This window comes from Balaenoptera borealis, assembly GCF_965194805.1.
Source record: "Balaenoptera borealis genome assembly, chromosome: 4".
NCBI lineage: Eukaryota > Metazoa > Chordata > Mammalia > Artiodactyla > Balaenopteridae > Balaenoptera > Balaenoptera borealis.
In genome coordinates, this window is record NC_138861.1 from 63,656,249 (window position 1) to 63,676,075 (window position 19,827).

Consider the following 19,827-nt stretch of genomic DNA (forward strand, 5'->3'; position numbering starts at 1 on the left):
CTGGACTCTAACTGAGCACTTGCAACTCACAGTGGAAAAACTGAGTGGGAACTGTGGTTAATTTTAGTCAATGCCATCCCTTTAGAATATCAGCAGCTTCAAAGTCTTCATCACTCTGTCCCATGGCAGCCAACATGCCTGCATTCCTGGTGTAATTTGGTGGAACCAGTAGACAATAAAGACCTTATCCTCCAAATACTGTGGTTCTGCATTCTAATTGCTGATTACTGCCCATGATCATTGAGGTATATGCACAGAAACTGGGCACAGTTGTTTCAACATTCATTAGAAGAAGCAACTTCCAGGGGTTTTAAAGGATAAGCTTTTTTTTTTTTCTTTTTCCTTTTTTCTCCATTTGGGAGCCAGGCGTTAAAGAATTAGACCATTAAAAAAACAACCTCACAAACAGTGGAATTTAGAAAACTATGTGCATGTCCAGGGAAAAACACTGGGTCATAAACTACCTGAGAAGACCTAAAGCTTTAACCTCAGCCTGATTTCTAGCAAAGAGAAACACTTCAACAACAGCAACAACAAAATCAAACTCTAACAAAGGGGCAAATCTGATTTCTGAAGATAGAACATTATAAAAAGCAAATGTACAATACTCGAAAAATATCACAAGGCATACAAAGATAGATGAAAGTATGGCCCAATCAAAGGAACAAAATAAACTGAGAGAAACCATTCTTGAGGGAGCCTGGATTTTGGAATTACTAGAAAAAGCCTTTAAAAGCACATTTTTAAAGATGTACAAAGAACTAAAGGAAGACAATGAGAAAGAGAAGAAAATGATGGAGGAACAAAAGGAAATATTTATAATGAGAAAGAAATTATTTTTAAAAAGAATCAAAAAGAAATTCCAGAGGTAAAAATTACAATAACTGTAATGAAAAGTTCACCTCGGGTTCAAAATCAGACATGAGCAGGCAAAAGCATCAGCAAACTTGAAGAAAGAATATTTGAAATTATCGAGTTCGAGGAAGAAAAACAAATGAAGAAAAATGAACAAAGCCTAAGGGACTTGTGGGACACCATCGTGTGAATAAGCATACACATTGTGGGAGTCTCAGAAAGAGAGAAATGGGCAGAATGGGCAGAAAGAATATTTAAAGAAATAATGGCTTAACATAGTCCCAATTTAATAAAATACATAAATTTACAAATCCAAGAAGCTTAGTGAACTTCAAGTTGGATAAACTCAAAGACACCTACACCAAGACACATTATATTCAAGTTGTTGAAAACCAAAGATAATGAGTGACTATTGAAAGAAACAAGAGAAAGAATTCATCACCTAAAAGATATCTTCAATAAAGTGATTAGCCAGTTTCTCATCAGAAACACTGGAGGCCAAAAGGCAGTGGATTGATAAATTCAAAGTGCTGAAAGACAAAATTGAAATTGAGTTATTTGTAGTGAGTTGGATGGACCTAGAGTCTGTCATATAGAGTGAAGTAAGACAGAAAGAGAAAAACAAATACCATATGCTAACGTATATATGGAATCTAAAAAAAAAAAAAAATGGTTTTGAAGAACCTAAGGGCAGGACAGGAATAAAGATGCAGACGTAGAGAATGGACTTGAGGACATGGGGAGGAAGAATGGTAAGCTGGGACAAAGTGAAAGAGTGGCATGGACATATATATACTACCAAATGTAAAATAGTTAGCTAGTGGGAAGCAGCCACATAGCACAGGGAGATCAGCTCGTGCTTTGTGACCACCTAGGGGGGTGGGATAGGGAGGATGGGAGGGAGACGCAAGAGGGAGGAGATATGGGGATATATGTATTTGTATAGCAAATTCACTTTGTTATAAAGCAGGAACTAACACACCATTGTAAAGCAATTATACTCCAATAAAGATTAAAAAAAAAAAGAAAGAAATCTTTAGCATTACTGTGAACTGGAAAAATAGACACCCATAACTTGTAGACCCCTAGTTGAAATTTTGATACAAAGAGAATTGGTGAGGGAGTTATATTAAAACATTAAACCTGTGAATATGTGAACTCTTAAAAAAAAAAAAAGTAATGAGGACAGTTTAAGAGACCTCTGTGACAACATCAAGCATACTAACATTAACATTATAGGGGTTCCAGAAGGAGAAGAGAGAGAGAAAAGGGCAGAGAACATATTTGAAGTCATAATAGCTGAAAACTTCCCTAACTTGGGAAAGGAAATGGTCTTCCAATTGTAGGAAGCAGAGACAGTCCCAAATAGGATGAACCCAAAGAAGACCACACCAAGACACCTTGTAATGAAACAGCAAAAATAAAACATAAAGAGAGAATTTTAAAAGCCCAAGAAAAAAGGAACAAGTTAAGTACAAGGAAACTCCTATAAGGCTAAAAGCTGACTAGTCAGCAGAAACACTGCAGGCCCGAAGGGAGTGGCAGGATATATTTTAAATAATGAAAGGGGAGAACTTACAACCAAGAATACTCTACCCAGTAAGGCTCTCATTCAGATTTGATGGAGAGATCAAAAGATTTACAAGCAACCAAAAGCTAAGAGAGTTCAGCACCACCAAACTAGGTTTACAAGAAATGTTAAGGGGACTTCTCTAAGTGAGAAAGAAAAGCCCAAAACTAGAAACATAAAAATTACAAAGGAAAAATCTCATTGGTAAAGGCAAATATGCGGCAAAGTCAGTAAATCAGCCATGTATTAAGCTAGAAGGAAGGCTAAAAGACAAAATTATACAATCATGTATACTCACAATAACTAGTTCAGGGATACACAAAACAAAAAGATTTAAAATATGATGTCAAAAACAGTAAGTGTGGGGCTTCCCTGGTGGCGCAGTGGTTAAGAATCCGCCTACCAATGCAGGGGACATGGGTTCAAGACCTGGTCCGGGAAGATCCCACATGCCATGGAGCAACTAAGCCCGTGCTCCACAACTACTGAGACTGTGCTCTAGAGTCCACGAGCCACAACTGCTAAGCCTGCGTGCCACAACTACTGAAGCCTGTGCGCCCTAGAGCCTGTGCTCTGCAACAACAGAAGCCACCGCGATGAGTAGCCCACGCACCGCAACGAAGAGTAGCCCCCGCTCGCCACAACTAGAGAAAGCCCGCGCAGCAATGAAGACCCAACGCAGCCAAAAATAAAAAAAAAACAAAACAAAAAAAAACAGTAAGTGTGGTGAGGGAAGTAAAAAGGCAAGGTTGTTTAAAATGCATTTGATCTTAAAAGATCAGCAACTTAATCATGTATTTTACATATATATGTATTTTGCTAAGTACAGTGTGAGGAATATGGACAATAGCTATGTAATATCTTCACATGTTGTAACTAGACTTATCGTGATAATCATTTTGAAACATATAGAAATACCAAATCACTATGTTGTGTAACAGATACTATCATAGTGTTGTAGGTCAGTTGTACTTCAAAAACAAAAAAGAAACAAACAAACTCAGAGAAAAACAGATCAGATTTGTGGTTACCAGAGTCAGGGGATTGGGGAAGGGACGATTGGAAGAAGGTGGTTAAAAGGTTCAAACTTCCAGTTATAAGATAAATGAGTACTAGGAATGCAATATACATCATAAATTTAGGTAACACTGCTGTCCTTTATATGTGAAAATTGTTAAGAGAGTAAATCCTAAGAGTTTTCATGTCAAGAAAAATTTTTTTTAATTTCTTTAATGTTGTACCTACTGTGAGAATCATTTCATAATGTATGTGAGTAGAATCATAATGCTGTACACATTAAACTTACACAGTGCTGTATGTCAATTATATCTCATACAACTGGAAGATAAAAGAGGATATTATGAAAAGTTGCACAACAAAAATTAGACAATCTAGAAGAAGTGGATAAATGCCCTGAAAAACTCTATTTACTTACACTGACTATAAAAGAAAGAGATTACTTCAACAGACCTATATCAAATTAAGAGACTGAATTAGTAATCAAAGACCTGCCAAAAAGGAAAAATCAGGGTCATATAACATCAATGGTAAATTCTACCAAATGTTTAAGGAATTGAATAATTAAGGTAATCCTTTTCAAATATTCCAAAAATGTGGAAAGAAGGAAACAATAAATTATTCTATGAGGCCAGATGTTCCCTGATACAAAAGCCAGATAAAGACATCACACAAGAATAAAATTACGGACCATGATCATTTCTAAATATAGATATTAAAATACTCAAGAAAATATTTGCAGATCAGATCCACTAGAATGTTGAAAAGAGTATTCACCATAGTAAAATAGTATTTATGCTATTTATGCAAAGTAAATAAATATTACATTGATTGATTTACCGAAAGTAAATCAATCAATGTAATACATGATTATAATGAAGGGGGAAAAAAAAAACCACTATCAAATGATCATTTCAACTTACACAGAAAAAGAAGTTGAGAAAATCCAACATTCTCTCCTAATAAAAACTCTCAAGAAACTAGGAACAGAGGAAAAAGCCCTCAATATAATACAGGGTATTTCTGAAAAACCCACAGCTAATATCATACTCAATGGTGGAAACTAAGATAAGGAACAATACAAGGATGTATCGTTTCACTGCTGTTATATAACCTTATACTAGAAGTTTTAACATGGGGATTATACCGGAAAAAGAAATGAAAGGCATCCAAATTGGAGAGAGGTAAAACAATGTGTATTTGCAGATGACATGATCCTATGCATAGAAAATCTCAAGAATTCACAAAAAGCTACTAGAACTAATTACCAAACTTAACAAAAGTGCAGAATACAAGATTAACACACAAAAATCAGTTTTGTTTATCTAAACGTCAATGAACACTCTGAACATGAAATGTTTTAAATTCCATTTACAAGAACAACAAAACAAATACTTAAGAATGAACCTAATCAAGGAAGTAAAATATTTGCTGCTGAAAACCACAAAACATTATTGCTGCAAGAAATTAAAGAATACCTAAATACTTGGAAAGTCATCTCATGTTCATAGATAGGAACGTTTAACATGGTTAAGAAGTCAACACTATCCAAAGCAATCTACAGATTAATGCAATGCCTATCAAAACTCTAACAGCCTTTTTTATAGAAATGAATAATCCAATCCTCAACCTCATATGGAACTATAAGAACTACAATAAGACAAAAAAATCTTGAAAAACAACAAAGTTAAAGGAGTCACATTTTCAAACATTGAAATTAGAAATATGCTATAATACCTACAGTAAATTAACACTGTTGTACTGGAAGAAGGACAGGCATATAACCCAATGGAACAGAAGAAAATGCAGAAATTAATCCTCACATATATAGTCAATTGATTTTCAACAAGAGTGCAAGACCGTTCAATAGGGGAAAGGACAGTCTCTTCTCAACAAATAATGCTGATAAAATCTTGATATCCACATGCAAAAGATTGAAGTTGGAGCCTTACCCTACACCATATGCAAAAATTAACTGAAAATGGATCAGAGACAAACTTTAGAAGTAAAACTGTAACACTTTCCCAAGAAAATTCTCAGGGAAAACTATCACATTGGATTATGTCAGAATTTCATAGATATAACACCAAAGCACAAGCAAAAAAAATTTAAAAATAAATAAATAAATTGGACTACATCAAATTGGACTACATCAAATGCAGAACTTTTGTGCATCAAAACATACTATCAAGAAAGTAAAATACAATGTACAGATTGGGAGAAAATCTTTGCAAATCATATCGCTGACAAGGAATTAACATGCACCATACGTAAAGAACTCCTGCAACTCAACAACAGCAACAAAAACCCAATTGAAAAAGGGGAAAGTACTTGAATAGACATTTCTCCAAAGAAGATATACAAGTGGTCAAAAAGTATATGAAAAGATGCTCAACATCGTTAATCATTAGGGAAATGCAAATCAAAGAACAAAGAGATACCACTTCACATAGGACAGCTATTATTTAAAAAAAAAAAAGAAAATACAAGTGTTAATGGAGAAATGAGACCTCCTGCATTGCTAGTAGGAGAGCAAAATCACGCATCTTCTCTGGAAAACATTTTTGTGGTTCCTCAGAAAATTAAACACGGAGCTATCATATAACCCAATCATTCTAATCCTGGCTATATAGCCAAAAGAATTGAAATCAGGGGCTCAAACAAATACTTGCACACCAATGTTCACAGCAACATTATTCACAATAGTAAATGAGTGAATAAAGAAAATGTGATATACACACAAAACAGAATATTATTCAGCCTTAAAAGGAAAGGAAATTCTGGCATGGTACAACATGCATGAACCTTGAAGACAATGCTAAGTGAAATAATGCTAAGTGGGAAAAGGGCAAATATTGTATGATTCCACTTATATCAGATGTCTAGAGTAGTCAAATTCAAAGAGACAGGAAGTAGAATGTACTTTACCAGAGGCTAGAGAGTGGAGGAAATAGGGAGTTATTGCTTAATGGTACAGAGTCTATGTTAGGGAAGATGAAAATATCTGGGGTATAGATAGTGCTTATGATTACAAACATTATAGATGTATTTAATGCCACCAAATTCTATACTTACAATACTTTAAAATGATAAATATCATTATGTATATTTTACTATAATTAAAAAAGGCAATGCTTGATTCTATATTACTGTGTCTGTGTATATATATGTGTATATATATATATATATACACACACACACATACATATATATATAAAACAAAGGTCAAAGCACTAACAGTTTCTTAGTGAGGTAAATAACATCTCTCCCCTTTGCCTCTGAAAACTGTTTCAAAAATCCCCTTTACCTGAATGGCTTAGTAACATCACTATGTAATTGTTTCAGGTACAGGTTATCTTTTTTCTTCATCTCCTAAGTGAGAATTAACCTGATGATAGCCTATCGATTAGAATTATTGCAAGCATTTGTAAACATGGTTATAGCGTCAATGGTTTAAAAACATTCGTTACTTAATCACTTCAGGCCTCAGTTTGCTTGTGTATTACCTGGAGGCACCAAACCAGGTTAATTCTAAGTCAGTTGCTTCCTTCTGATAGGATGTGATTCTAAAAATTTTCTAGAGTAAAGGCATTTATCTTAACAGGTCCTATGGAGATACACAGGAAAGAAACCAGAAACTTTAGGAGCCAATACCCGACTATATGAGTGGATTCCACAGAATGATCTTCTTGGTAAGACCAAAGAGAAGCAAAATTAAATGGAAGTGAATGAGGGATAATCTGAATGATTACTCAATAACAAATATATCCAACAAATTTCTATTCAAAATAAGGAATAAACAACAACAACAAAAACCCTTGATGTCTTCACATTTCTTGTGGAGCTTGTTAAAGAAAAAATTATAAATGGCACTTGTTAAAGACTGTAAAGCACACATTATTCAAAACCATCATGATAAGTATAGTTACTACTGCAATGGACTTCTACAGTAAGTCAGAGAGATTGGGCTCAACTCTGAGTGCAAAAAGGAAAAGTGGGAAATTTGTAGGCAAAGTTCAGAGTGGGGGGTGTCACTGGATGGAAGATTACTAAGGAAACCTCAGGGGCAAGGGGGGACCCTGGCAAAACTGACTTAATCAGATTCTTGCTGAAGGCAGACATCACTTGGGGGATGGTGAAGTATGAGGCAACAGTTACATAGGGTGATCAGATATCAGGCTGGAAGAGTCTAGCTAAACTGACTTAGCAGGATGCTTGCTAAAATTGAGCCATGCAGAGATAAACAAATAAACCCCCAAATCAGGGCCTAGTTGAGAAGAGAGTTCAGAGGAGTTTGACTAGACTTTGGTCAAGGATAGAATCTTTGTTAAGTTCTAACATAAATATGGAATTTATAATTCTCCCATTTATGATACAATCTCTCCCTCCTCAGAATCAGAGTCAAGGAAAGTACCTTTAGATCAGGCTCTCATTAACTATCGTATACAATATTGCAGCATCCTCCTGACTTTCTGTATCCAGTTTCTCCCACCCACCTCTCTTCTCTTTTACTCACTATAACTATTTGAAAACAATCTGATAAACCATTTCACCAACTATAATGTTATAAATGGTTCCACATTACTCAAAATAAAGGGCAAATTCCCATTTTCCTAAACAGAAACCTCATGACCTTGCCCTCATCTATCTTTCTAGCCATTCTCACATTGAAACCCTGCGCATATTACCCCCCTTTCCCATCCACAGAAGCATTTTTTTCTTAAATCCCTCAGTCCTGTTTACTAAAGTATTCTCACCCCAAAAACTTGTCCAAAGGCAAGTATTCTTCATCATTTAACTCTGTGCAAACCTTTCAGAGGTTTATGGGATCACTTAATTGCTGGAATCACTAGTTGCTGCTTAGCATGGAATAATCAATTTCTGCTTTCTTTAGCGTTTATAGGAATTTACATATGGCCTCATGGCACAGAATTATATAGAAGATGCTCCATAATTGAATTAATTATTTATACAAGTGTCATGATTTTCTGTTTCTGAAACTCTTACAACATAGAATAATGATATATATTTTTTCTTTTTAGGTCATCCCAAAACCAGAGCTTTTATTACTCACTGTGGAACCAATGGGATCTATGAAGCTATTTACCATGGGGTCCCTATGGTGGGAATTCCCCTGTTTGGTGATCAGCATGATAATATTGCTCGTATAAAAGCCAAAGGGGCAGCTGTTGAAGTAGACTTGCAAAGAATGACAAGTTCCGATCTGCTTAACACTTTGAACACAGTTATTAACAACCCTTCGTGAGTATAGAATATATTCTTTTCTGAGAAGCATCAGTATTTTAAAAGGAGTAAATTGTTTTATTCTACTAAACTGATTACTTTTACATAATCACCAGGGCCTGGCTAACATTAAATATGATTGTCTTATACCTTTCAAATTTTATGAATGCATTTAGATTCACCTGGGCAATAGATTACTGGGCAACAAATTACAACCTCAAAGAAATACTAAATTTATTTAAATAAACTAAGCTATTACTAAATATTATTATTTTTATTAATAGTATTTATTGTTTATTTCTTAAAAATTGCAGATATTACCATTATAAAGAATTTAGGCAATATGACAAAAACATAAGGAAATAAAAATGAAAACCCACTTAACTCTCCTCATGTAGCTATAACCAATTACCAGTAGAAATATTACCTCAGCTATTTCCTTGTGCTAATTTATAAATAGAAAAGAAAAATAATCTTATAAAAATGGGATTGTGCTACTTTTTAATTAAAAATATTTCAAGAGAAATTCAATGAAGTAAAATTGAGAGCTCCAAATGGAGACATAGAAGACCCCAGCCTCCCTGTCCCCTGACAAAGATCAACAATTAGACACTATCCATGAACAAAAACATCTCTGGGAGAGCTCTAAAGTTCACTTAAGAAATTTTAGCAACAATGTGGAACAAAAAACTCTGAGAATAATCACAGAAGAACAGTGAAGACAGCTTATTTATGCCTGCATCATCCCATCCCCAGGCCAGCATTGCTCAGCACCAACAGAGAACTTCCCAGCTAGAAAGAGTTCCTCACCAGGAAAGGAAGAGTGAACTGAGTGACCAGCTTCTAAAGCCTTTTGGGGCACAGAAATAGAAAAACCAATTCTAAATTTGTATGAAGCCACAAAATATCTCAAATAGCCAAAGAAGTCCTGAGAAAGAAGAATGAAGCTGAAGGCATCCCACTTCCTACTTCAAACTATACTGCAAAGCTATAGTAAATTTAAAAGTATGGTATTAGCATAAAAATAGACACATAGACCAATGGGCAGGATTGAGAGCACTGAAACAAACCTTCATATACAAACTTGAATAATATTTGAAAAAAGAGCCAAGAATAATCAATAGGAAAATGGTTGTCTCTTCATTAAATGATACTGGGGTAAATTGATAATCATATGCAGGAGAATGAAATTTGGACCGCTATGTTCCATCACTTAGAATCATTGACTAGAAATGGATTAAATACTAAAACATAACCTGAAACCATGAAACTCCCAGAAGAAAATAAAGGGGAAAAATTCCTTGACAAGGGTTTTGCCAACAATATTTTAAGTATGACACCAACAACACAAGGAACAAATGCAAAAATCAACAAGTGGGACTACATCAAACTTAAAAACTTCTGCACAGCAAAATAAATGATCCACAAAATGAAAGGCAACCTACAAAATGGAAGAAAATATTTGCAAAGTACATATCTGATAAGAGGTTAATATACAAAACATATAAAGAACTCTTTAAAGTAGAGTTACTGAATAGATATTTGTCCAAAGAAGACACACAAATGGCTAACACGTACATGAAAAGGGGTTTGATGTCACTAAGCATCAGGAAATGTAAATCCAAACCTTAATAAGGTATCACCTCACACCTGTTAGAATGGCCACTATCAAAAGACTAGGTATATTGTCTTTTCGTCTTGTTTATTGTTTCCTTTGCTGTGCAAAAGCTTTTAAGTTTCATTTGTTTATTTTTGTTTTTATTTTCATTACTCTAGGAGGTGAGTCAAAAAAGATCTTGCTGCAGTTTATGTCAAAGAGTTCCTACATTTTCCTCTAAGAGTTTTATAGTGTCTGGTCTTACATTTAGGTCTTTAATCCATTTGAAGTTTATTTTTGTGTATGGTGTTAGGTAGTGTTCTAATTTCATTCTTTTACATGTAGCTGTCCAGTTTTCCCAGCACCACTTATTGAAGAGACTGTCTTTTCTCCATTGTATGTTCTTGCCTCCTTTGTCATAAATTAGGTGACCATATGTGCGTGAGTCTATCTCTGGGCTTTCTATCCTGTACCATTGATCTTTATTTCTGTTTTTGTGCCAGTACCATACTGTCTTGATTACTGTAGCCTTGTAGTATAGTTTGAAGTCTGGGAGCCTGATTCCTCCAGCTCCATTTTTCTTTCTGAAAATTGCTTTGACTATTCGGGGTCTTTTGTGTTTCCATACAAATTGTAAAAATTTTTGTTCTAATTCTGTGAAGAATGCCATTAGTTTGATAAGGATTGCATTGAATCTGTAGATTGCTTTGGTTAGTATAGTCATTTTCACAATATTGATTCTTCCAATCCAAGAACATGGTATATTTCTCCATCTGTTTATGTCATGTTTGATTTCTTGCATCAGAGTTTTATAGTTTTCTGAGTACAAGTCTTTTGCCTCCTTAGGTAGGTTTATTCCTAGGTATTTTATTCTTATTGTTGCAATGGTGAATGGGATTGTTTCCTTAATTTCTCTTTCTGATATTTCATTGTTAGTGTATAGGAATGCAAGAGATTCCTGTGCAGTAATTTTGTATCCTGCAACTTTACCAAATTCATTGATTAGCTCTAGTAGTTTTCTGGTGGCATCTTTAGGATTCTCTATGTATAGTATCATGTCATCTGCAAACAGTGACAGTTTTACTTCTCCTTTTCCAGTTTGTATTCCTTTTATTTCTTTTTCTTCTCTGTTTGCCATGGCTAGGACTTCCAAAGCTATGTTGAATAATAGTGGTGAGAGTGGACATCTTTGTCTTTTTCCTGATCTTAGAGGAAATGTTTTCATTTTTTCACCATTGAGAATGATGTTTGCTGTGGGTTTGTCATATATGGCCTTTATTATGTTGAGTAGGTTCCCTCTATGCCTTTTTTCTGGAAAGTTTTTATCATAAATGGGTATTGAACAAAAGCTTTTTCTGCATCTATGGAGATGATCATATGGTTTTTATTCCTTAATTTGTTAATATGGTGTATCACATTGATTGATTTGCATATACGGAAGAATCCTTGCATCCCTGGGATAAATCCCACTTGATCATGGTGTATGATCATAAATACAATGCTCAGAATGGGAGAAAATATTTGCAAACGAAGCAATGGACAAAGGATTAATCTCCAAAATATACAAACAGCTCATGGAGCTCAATATCAAAAAAAAAAACCAATCCAATTAAAAAATGGACAGAAGACCTAAATAGACATTTCACCAAATAAGACATGCAGATGGTCAAGAGGCACATGAAAAGATGCTCAACATCACTAATTATTAAAGAAATGCAAATCAAAACTACAACGAGGTATCACTGGTCAGAATGGCCATTATCAAAAAATCTAGAAACAATAAATGCTTGAAAGGGTGTGGTGAAAAGGGAACCCTCTTGCACTGTTGGTGAGAATGTAAATTGATACAACCATTATGGAGAACAGTCTGGAGGTGCCTTAAAAAACTAAAAATAGAACTACTATATGACCCAGCAATCCCACTCCTGGGCATATACCCTGAGAAAACCATAATTCAAAAAGAGACATGTGGGCTTCCCTGGTGGTGCAGTGGTTGAGAATCTGCCTGCTAATGCAGGGGACACGGGTTCGAGCCCTGGTCTGGGAAGATCCCACATGCCGTGGAGCAACTGGGCCCGTGAGCCACAATTACTGAGCCTGCGCTTCTGGAGCCTGTGCTCCACAACAAGAGAAGCCACAATAGTGAGAGGGCCGTGCAGGCCCGCGCACCACGATGAAGAGTGGCCCCCACTTGCTGCAACTAGAGAAAGCCCTAGCACAGAAACGAAGACCCGACATAGCAATCAATCAATCAATAAATAAATCTTTAAAGAAAAAAAAGAAAAAGAGACATGTACCACAATGTTCATTGCAGCACTATTTACAATAGCCAGGACATGGAAGCAACCTAAATGCCCACTGACAGATGAATGGATAAAGAAGATGTGGCACATATACACAATGGAATATTACTCAGCCATAAAAAGAAACAATATTGAGTTATTTATAGTGAGGTGTATGGGCCTAGAGTCTTTCATACAGAGTGAAATGTCAGAAAGAGAAAAACAAATACCGTATGCTAACGCATATATATGGAATTTAAAAAAAATGGTACTGATGAATCTAGTGGCAGGGCAGGAATAAAGATGTAGACATAGAGAATGAACTTGAGGACATGGCGGGGGAGGGGGAAGCTGGGGTGAAGTTAGAGTAGCAGCGACATATATACACTACGAAATGTAAAATAGCTAGTAGGAAGCAGCAGCATAGCACAGGGAGATCAGCTTGGTGCTTTGCGATGACCTAGAAGGGTGGGATAGGGAGGGTGGGAGGGAGGCTCAAGAGGGAGGGGATATGGGGATATATGTATGCATATGGCTGATTCACTTTGTTGTACAACAGAAACTAACACAGTATTGTGAAGCAATTATACTCCAATAAAGATCTATTTAAAAAAAAAAGACAAGTTATAACAAGTGTTGGTGAGGATATGAAGGAAGGGGAACTCTAGTGCACTCTTGGTGGGAATGCAAATGGTGCAGTGACTATAAAAAAGAAGTATGGAGGCTCCTCAAAAGATTAAAAATAGAACTACTACACTATCCAGTAATCCTACTTCTGGTTATGTATCTAAAGGGAATAAAAACAGAATATGGAAGAGATATCTTCACTTCCATGTTCATTGCAGCATTGTTGACAATAGCCAAGATATGAAAACAACCTAAGTTTCTGTCAGTGGATGAAAGGATAAAGAATATGTAGTATATGTATGTAAAGAAATATTATTCAGCAAAGAGAAAATAGGAAATCTTTCCATTTGTGACGATATGGTAAGTGAAATAAGTCAGAGAAGGAAAAATACTGTATGATAGCACTTATATTTGTATATAAAAAGTGAAACGCACAGAAATAGATACTAGAGTGGTGGTTACCAGGAGGTAGGAGTTGGAGGAATGAAGAGATGTTATACAAAATTACAAACTTTCAGTAAATTGAAACTTACTTCAGTTAATAAATTTTGGGGAACTTTGTACAACATGAAGATTAGCTGTGATCATAAATAAATAAATAAATTCCTAATGATGAATGATTATATTTATTATGTTATTCTTTCTCATAAAAATCAAATAAATATATTCTGTGAGGAAAAAACATTAAAATTAAAACTATTGCCAGGCTTTGGATAAATATTTCTTTAATATCAGATAAATTCTTACTAAAAATTTCATATAAATCTATGAACAAATTTTGACATTAGAGATTAGAATAATTGTTTTGTAAATGTTTCCAATTTTGGTCAGTATAGAATGACTTTTACTTGAAGTCAATTCTCAACTTCCAGCCCATGTCTCTTAAACATCACATGTTAATTTCTGTTAACTGTATTATCATTACAACATTATCAAAGCTTACAACATACACATCTTGTCCATGACCACATTTCCAACATTGTTTAGCATTAGTTTGGTGTTTATTTGGACTTGATGTAATTTGCGTTTTATTACAGTATTTCTATTCCTCAACAATTTTGTTTTTATTATTTTTTTATCTGACAAATATTTTGTTTCTGTGTCTTGGAGCTTTTGTTGTTGTTGTTTCCTTGTTTTCCTGAGATATATCCAGAGGTATTTACTCCTTAAATTCTTGTGTATTAAGAAAGACCTGTAGTGTGTTGTTTTTTTTTTAAACAAAGAGCAACAGGACTTTGTATAATTTTTCTTTTTTTTGGCCACAGTTATCTTCCTCAGAACTTTCTACATGCTGTTCCACTATTTTCTATAATTTAATGTTCTGTATTCTCCATCAATGGTGACTGCACTTCAGTGTGGGAGAATAACCTCACTTCTTCATCTCCTTCACAAACCCAAGGAAATCCTTCCTCTAAGTCAGCCGTTCAAAAACTTAAACCAAAACCAGGGACTGGTCTTCTGTTCCTTGACTAAAATTAGAAGGGTTAGTGTTCTAGTTGTTGCCATTTTTCCCTCTCACCACTACACTTGCATCCCTCTGTTGCCTGAAGCAAAGTTTCCAGCATCTACTCAATCTCAGGCCCTTCTTCTCGCCCATAGGGTCACATTAAGTTTTTTGCTTTCAACTGAAATGTCAGGGCCATGAAGATCACAGACTGAAATCTTTCTTGCTACTGTTGAAGACTAGCTTCTTGTTAACACTAACACTCCAGACAGAACCTGGGGAAGGTTGGGGGGGAAGGGGAAGGGGTTCCTTTCTCATAGACCTACCCCTCAATGCTGCTTCCTGTCACTATCATGTTCCCAATACCACACTCAGCAAATGAGATCAAATTCTGTATTCTCAACCTACATATTCTACATTCCTATTTCTGAACTTTTAAAATTCTACTTCCAATTAGAAATTATTTTCTCCCCTACCTCCAATCATTACTAAGACTATGAAACATCCAATGAATTCCAGGTGATAGACCACCTTATCTAGAAATATCTCAACAGAAAACAAACTTTCATGTGCATTCTGTGCCCTTAATGATATATTTATGAAATAATGTATTAATAATTATGTAATATACCTTTAATAATATATAATAATTTTAGGTATTTCATGTCCTTAACAAATTTTTCAAGTGAGTATCTACATATTTATTCAATCCTTAGCTATAAAGAGAATGCTATGAAGTTATCAAGAATTCACCACGATCAGCCTATGAAGCCCCTGGACCGAGCAGTCTTCTGGATTGAGTTTATCATGCGCCACAAAGGAGCCAAACACCTTCGGCCAGCCATCCACAACCTCACCTGGTACCAGTACAATTCTTTGGATGTAATTGGGTTCCTGCTAGCATGCGTGGCAACTTTTATATTCCTGGTCACTAAATGTTGCCTGTTTTGTTACTGGAAGTTTGGTAAAACTGCAAAGAAGAAAAAGAAAGAGTAGTGTTTTTTTGGTTTTTTGTTTTTTTAACAGTTGGGCTGGAAACCTTGATAAAGTCCATCTGAATTAACCCAGCCACTGATTTGAACAGATTCCTCTCCTACTCTCCTGGGTTCTTATCCATTCCTCAGCTTATCAAGTCACAGATCAAAGACTCACCCCAAAAATGTGCCACATGATTTAGAATTAAGGTTTAAACTAATCTATTCTTTAAAAACAGAGGATAAACAAATAAACACATGGAAGTTGCTACCATTAAAGACTTAGTGCTTTACTTCATTCATTGCTTTCAGCTCAACAAATTGAGATGCTGTTTGAGGCCTTAGGAACATAATGATTAATTCTATTTTCAGTACTGATCATATTGAATATTTCCTAAATATCTAACATCATTTTGGGTCCAGTATGTAAGAATTATTGCATATTATCTAAAGGAACTAGACAAGAAGTAGTGTAGAGCTTACTCTCTCTAGTCAGAGCTTCCCTTCCAATCAGGAAGGTCAGGAGACTGTTAGGGTTTCTAGTCTGCTATTAAGCACGTTTTGCACCATCACTTTCCTTTCATATGACACACTGCACTTTGTCCCTCTTAGAATACAAAACACTACTTTTTGTCTTTGATTTGAAGATTGTCTTTCATTTGGATATTAATAATGATAGTACTTCATTTGTATTGTAACACTTTGTGGCTTCGGAGAACTAGCTAATTATCATATGTTAGCATGGTTAATAGTATGATGGAGCAAAAGTAAATGATTGGAATTTAATACCCACTTTTTAAAAGTAACTTAATTTTTTAAAAAATTCTTTCCTACGTTAATTTTACTTACAATAAACACATTTGGAAATAAGCAAACTTCTTAGACTACACTGCAGATTCTTTGGGGGAAAAATGCATTTCTCTGAAATACTATCTGCTATGAGGATGATTTCTACATATAATCAGAAACTCAGTGAGTTTTCTCATTTCTTCCTTTTCTTTTACTCCATAACTTCCCCTGGTCTTCTCATAAACTGTATCGTGATCACTATACCAAGCACAAGTACTTAGGCTTCTTATTAACTAGCGTCAGCCTGAAATCTGCAGTAAACATGAAGACAACATGTTGGATTTTAATAGAAAGATGTCTCAAAAAAAAGAGTATTCCCTCTCCTTCTTCTCTAACCATACAGGGTCAATTTTGGGGAGTTCTGACAATGATTTTATTTTGAAATTCTGCCAAATTCTCCATTAAAAAAAAAAAAGTCTCTTTCTTTCATTTCCAAAAAGTCTATCTTCAGTATGCTTGCCAATAATTTGCCCATGAGGTCAAAAAATTATTCAATATAATACATATCTACCAAGTTCAGTAATAATTTACTATGGACTTTGATATTTATAACCCAAGCAAAATAGACTGAAAGTTACTATCATAGAACAAACATAGTCTATCAAATATAAAATTATTTTAGAAAATAATATAAAATTATCTTAGGACAAATGAAAATTATTTGGGCATTTATCTGTTTTTTTAAACAGGAATAGTGGCACAAATAAGTACAATGTAAATATAAATTTATTCTTAAATGGCAAATTAACTATAAAGAAATATAGCAGAAAAAACGTATTTTCTTAATTTTATGAGATTTGAAATAATTAAATAATTATTATACTTTAAGGTATAAAGTTTAAAAAATGTAAGCACTAATGCTGTTTGTTTTAAGATCTAATTCATGTAATCAAAGCAATAACTTACCATACTTCTAAATCATTTATTCTGGCAATAAGATAATGTCCTTTCCTATAATAATCTTTAAAATCATAGTTTAATCTTAATGTCAAGATATCTCTTCACTTTTTCATTCTTATAAAATGATTTAATATAAAGGAGTTTAAACTCAAGATTTGGATACCTTGTTAGCAATTTCTGTTTATTCAAAAGAACTACTCCAACAAATAAATGAATATATTCTATTTATAGAGACCAAAGCTTTTCTTAAACACAAATATTTACCTATTTATATCATCTATGCATCATTATATTAACTATATTAACAATCTGGTAATAATTTTAGGTATGCAGAAGTTAAACCTTTCTAATATGTTATATTTTTCTAGTTTAAGTTTCAATAAGAAGACTTTTTTCTGGAGTTTGATGACCTCTGGCTTTCCTAGTCAGTTAAAACAATATGATTTAAAATACTCTATTTGTAAACGACATATAATCTATATGTGGCTATGTTAGGAAATCCTGCTCAAATATCTTCTGTGTCATGACTTATTTGAAAATGATAATAGGTATATGCAGGTATTTTGTACATGTGCACATGTATATATGTGTGAACACAAAGTCAAGCTCTATCTGTTATAAATAAAAAGTGATTCATATGGTTGTATGTTTTGATTGTCAAACTTGCTTCCCTTTTCTGATGAGGGAAGTGTTTGTTACTGTAATGTTCTACATATTTTACCAAAAATAATGATTAACCTACAGCCTCAGATCTACCATACTCCCCAAATTTATGGGAATATCAACGGTGATATTTTAAAAGGCAATACAGTTGGGACTTAGAAGAGTTTGCTGCTTATGGAACAAGGAACCATCAGTCCCACAATGCACATTGAATCATTACCTACACTTGGCTTCTCAATTTCATTTCCTCTGCAGGTTCTTTGCTTCTGAATCCCACTCCAATTCTACCATGGTTCTAGATTCTGCCACTAATGTCTCACTCTCAATTCCTCCATTAATTTCCCACAGAGATGACCTTTTTATATCTTCAGATGTAAACCACTCCTATATGATATCAGAAGTCAACATGATACCATGAACTGCAGGCACCTATTTTTCACCCTTAAAGCATTTGTCAGGTGGTAAAATCATGATTCTTCTACAGAGGGAAACCTCCCCACATCTTAGATCATTTGCCCTGGTTAACATGCTTCATGTTAAATCCTGTCTCCTTTCCAGGACTCCTAGACATAAAATCTCATCATGCAGGTAGCGATAGTGATGATCCTAAAACTCATGGAGAGTTTGGAACAAATTAGACCTTTCTTCCTTTATTGATATAAAACTGCTATTTCATCATGCTCACTGAGAATGAAGAAATGCCCCAAGGTCCATATAAATGGTTAAATGAGAAACTGATTTCTAAAGATGACAAATTCTTCCATACTAAGTATGGAAGTGCAGCATAAAGAATTTGCATCACTCACATGTGTCTCAATTTGGTCTCCAATTGCACTAGTCAGCCACCAGAGAATAAACAGGTTACACGTGAGAAGGTGAATTTCCTTTTGGAGTGTAAAGAAAGGCAAGCAGAGAAGCCCCAGTGGCTTAAGAGCCCACCCTAATGATGCAGATCTCACCAGGAATCAACAAGTCTTCCCTACCATAGTGAAAAGACTCATCCTTCTATGTATATTTTATAGAATAAAGGTTATTGCAGGACTAAATTCCTGGTTAATCCATGATCAGTAAGGTGAGTGATGAATGAGATGCACTAAATGAAATGATGTCTTTCACCTCCATCTCCATGTCATTTATATTCTTCTTTCTAGGTAAGTTGGAACTTCCTGAAATGTATTGATTATTGCAATTTAATATAAGTAAAAGGTTGCTTGATAACTGCCTGGAAAGAACAAGTCCATGAAGAAGTATAGCATGATTTAATCTATCAAATGTTTTCCCATATCTAAATTTGTGTCTCTGGTTTCAAGAAAAAATATAAGTATTAAACAAACTGAAAAATATTACTAAGCAAGCAGGAATGGGTAAAAGGGAGATTCAACAGCAAAAAGCTAAAAATTAGCACTTGTATATATTATAGCTTGGTCAAAATATCTCCTTTGTCAGTTTCTATCCATAGACTAAATCAACAATGCTGTGATGGGTGCCTGTTCAAGGAATGACATTAAAAAATCTGGAAAGTTAGGCTGGAGAACTGACTTGGTTGTAAAAGCCTATTGGCAGTAACCGTACAATCAGAAAATAGATACTTGATAATAATAATCCTAATGTTAATCCCCAAAGTTTTAGTTTTCCTTAACAAATGAATTTTAATCCATTGAGAAGGAAGGAGTAATAACAGACAATGCCCAGAGACAACTCATCCATAACTAAGCAATCTTCCTTCCTAATAGAGAAATAGCACAGATACAATAATAGAAAAACTTGAATTTGGAGAAGAGATATCAGAGATATCATTCTGAAAG

General features: G+C 34.6%; 1 protein-coding gene across 4 annotated transcripts in view; it reads left to right on the plus strand.

Moving 5' to 3' along the window:
* LOC309627877 (UDP-glucuronosyltransferase 2C1-like) overlaps positions 1-19,827 on the plus strand; it is a 47,517-nt gene that overhangs the window by 21,960 nt on the left and 5,730 nt on the right. For 2 of the 4 annotated variants that reach the window (XM_082390229.1, XM_082390228.1), the window contains exons 4-6: positions 7,047-7,134; positions 8,485-8,704; positions 15,353-15,496. In XM_082390229.1, coding sequence (XP_082246355.1) covers positions 7,047-7,134; positions 8,485-8,704; positions 15,353-15,496 — 452 coding nt within the window. Of the gene's footprint in view, positions 1-7,046; positions 7,135-8,484; positions 8,705-15,352; positions 18,006-19,827 lie in introns of those variants that run through there. The other 2 variants (XM_082390227.1, XM_082390230.1) reach the window with 1 other exon arrangement.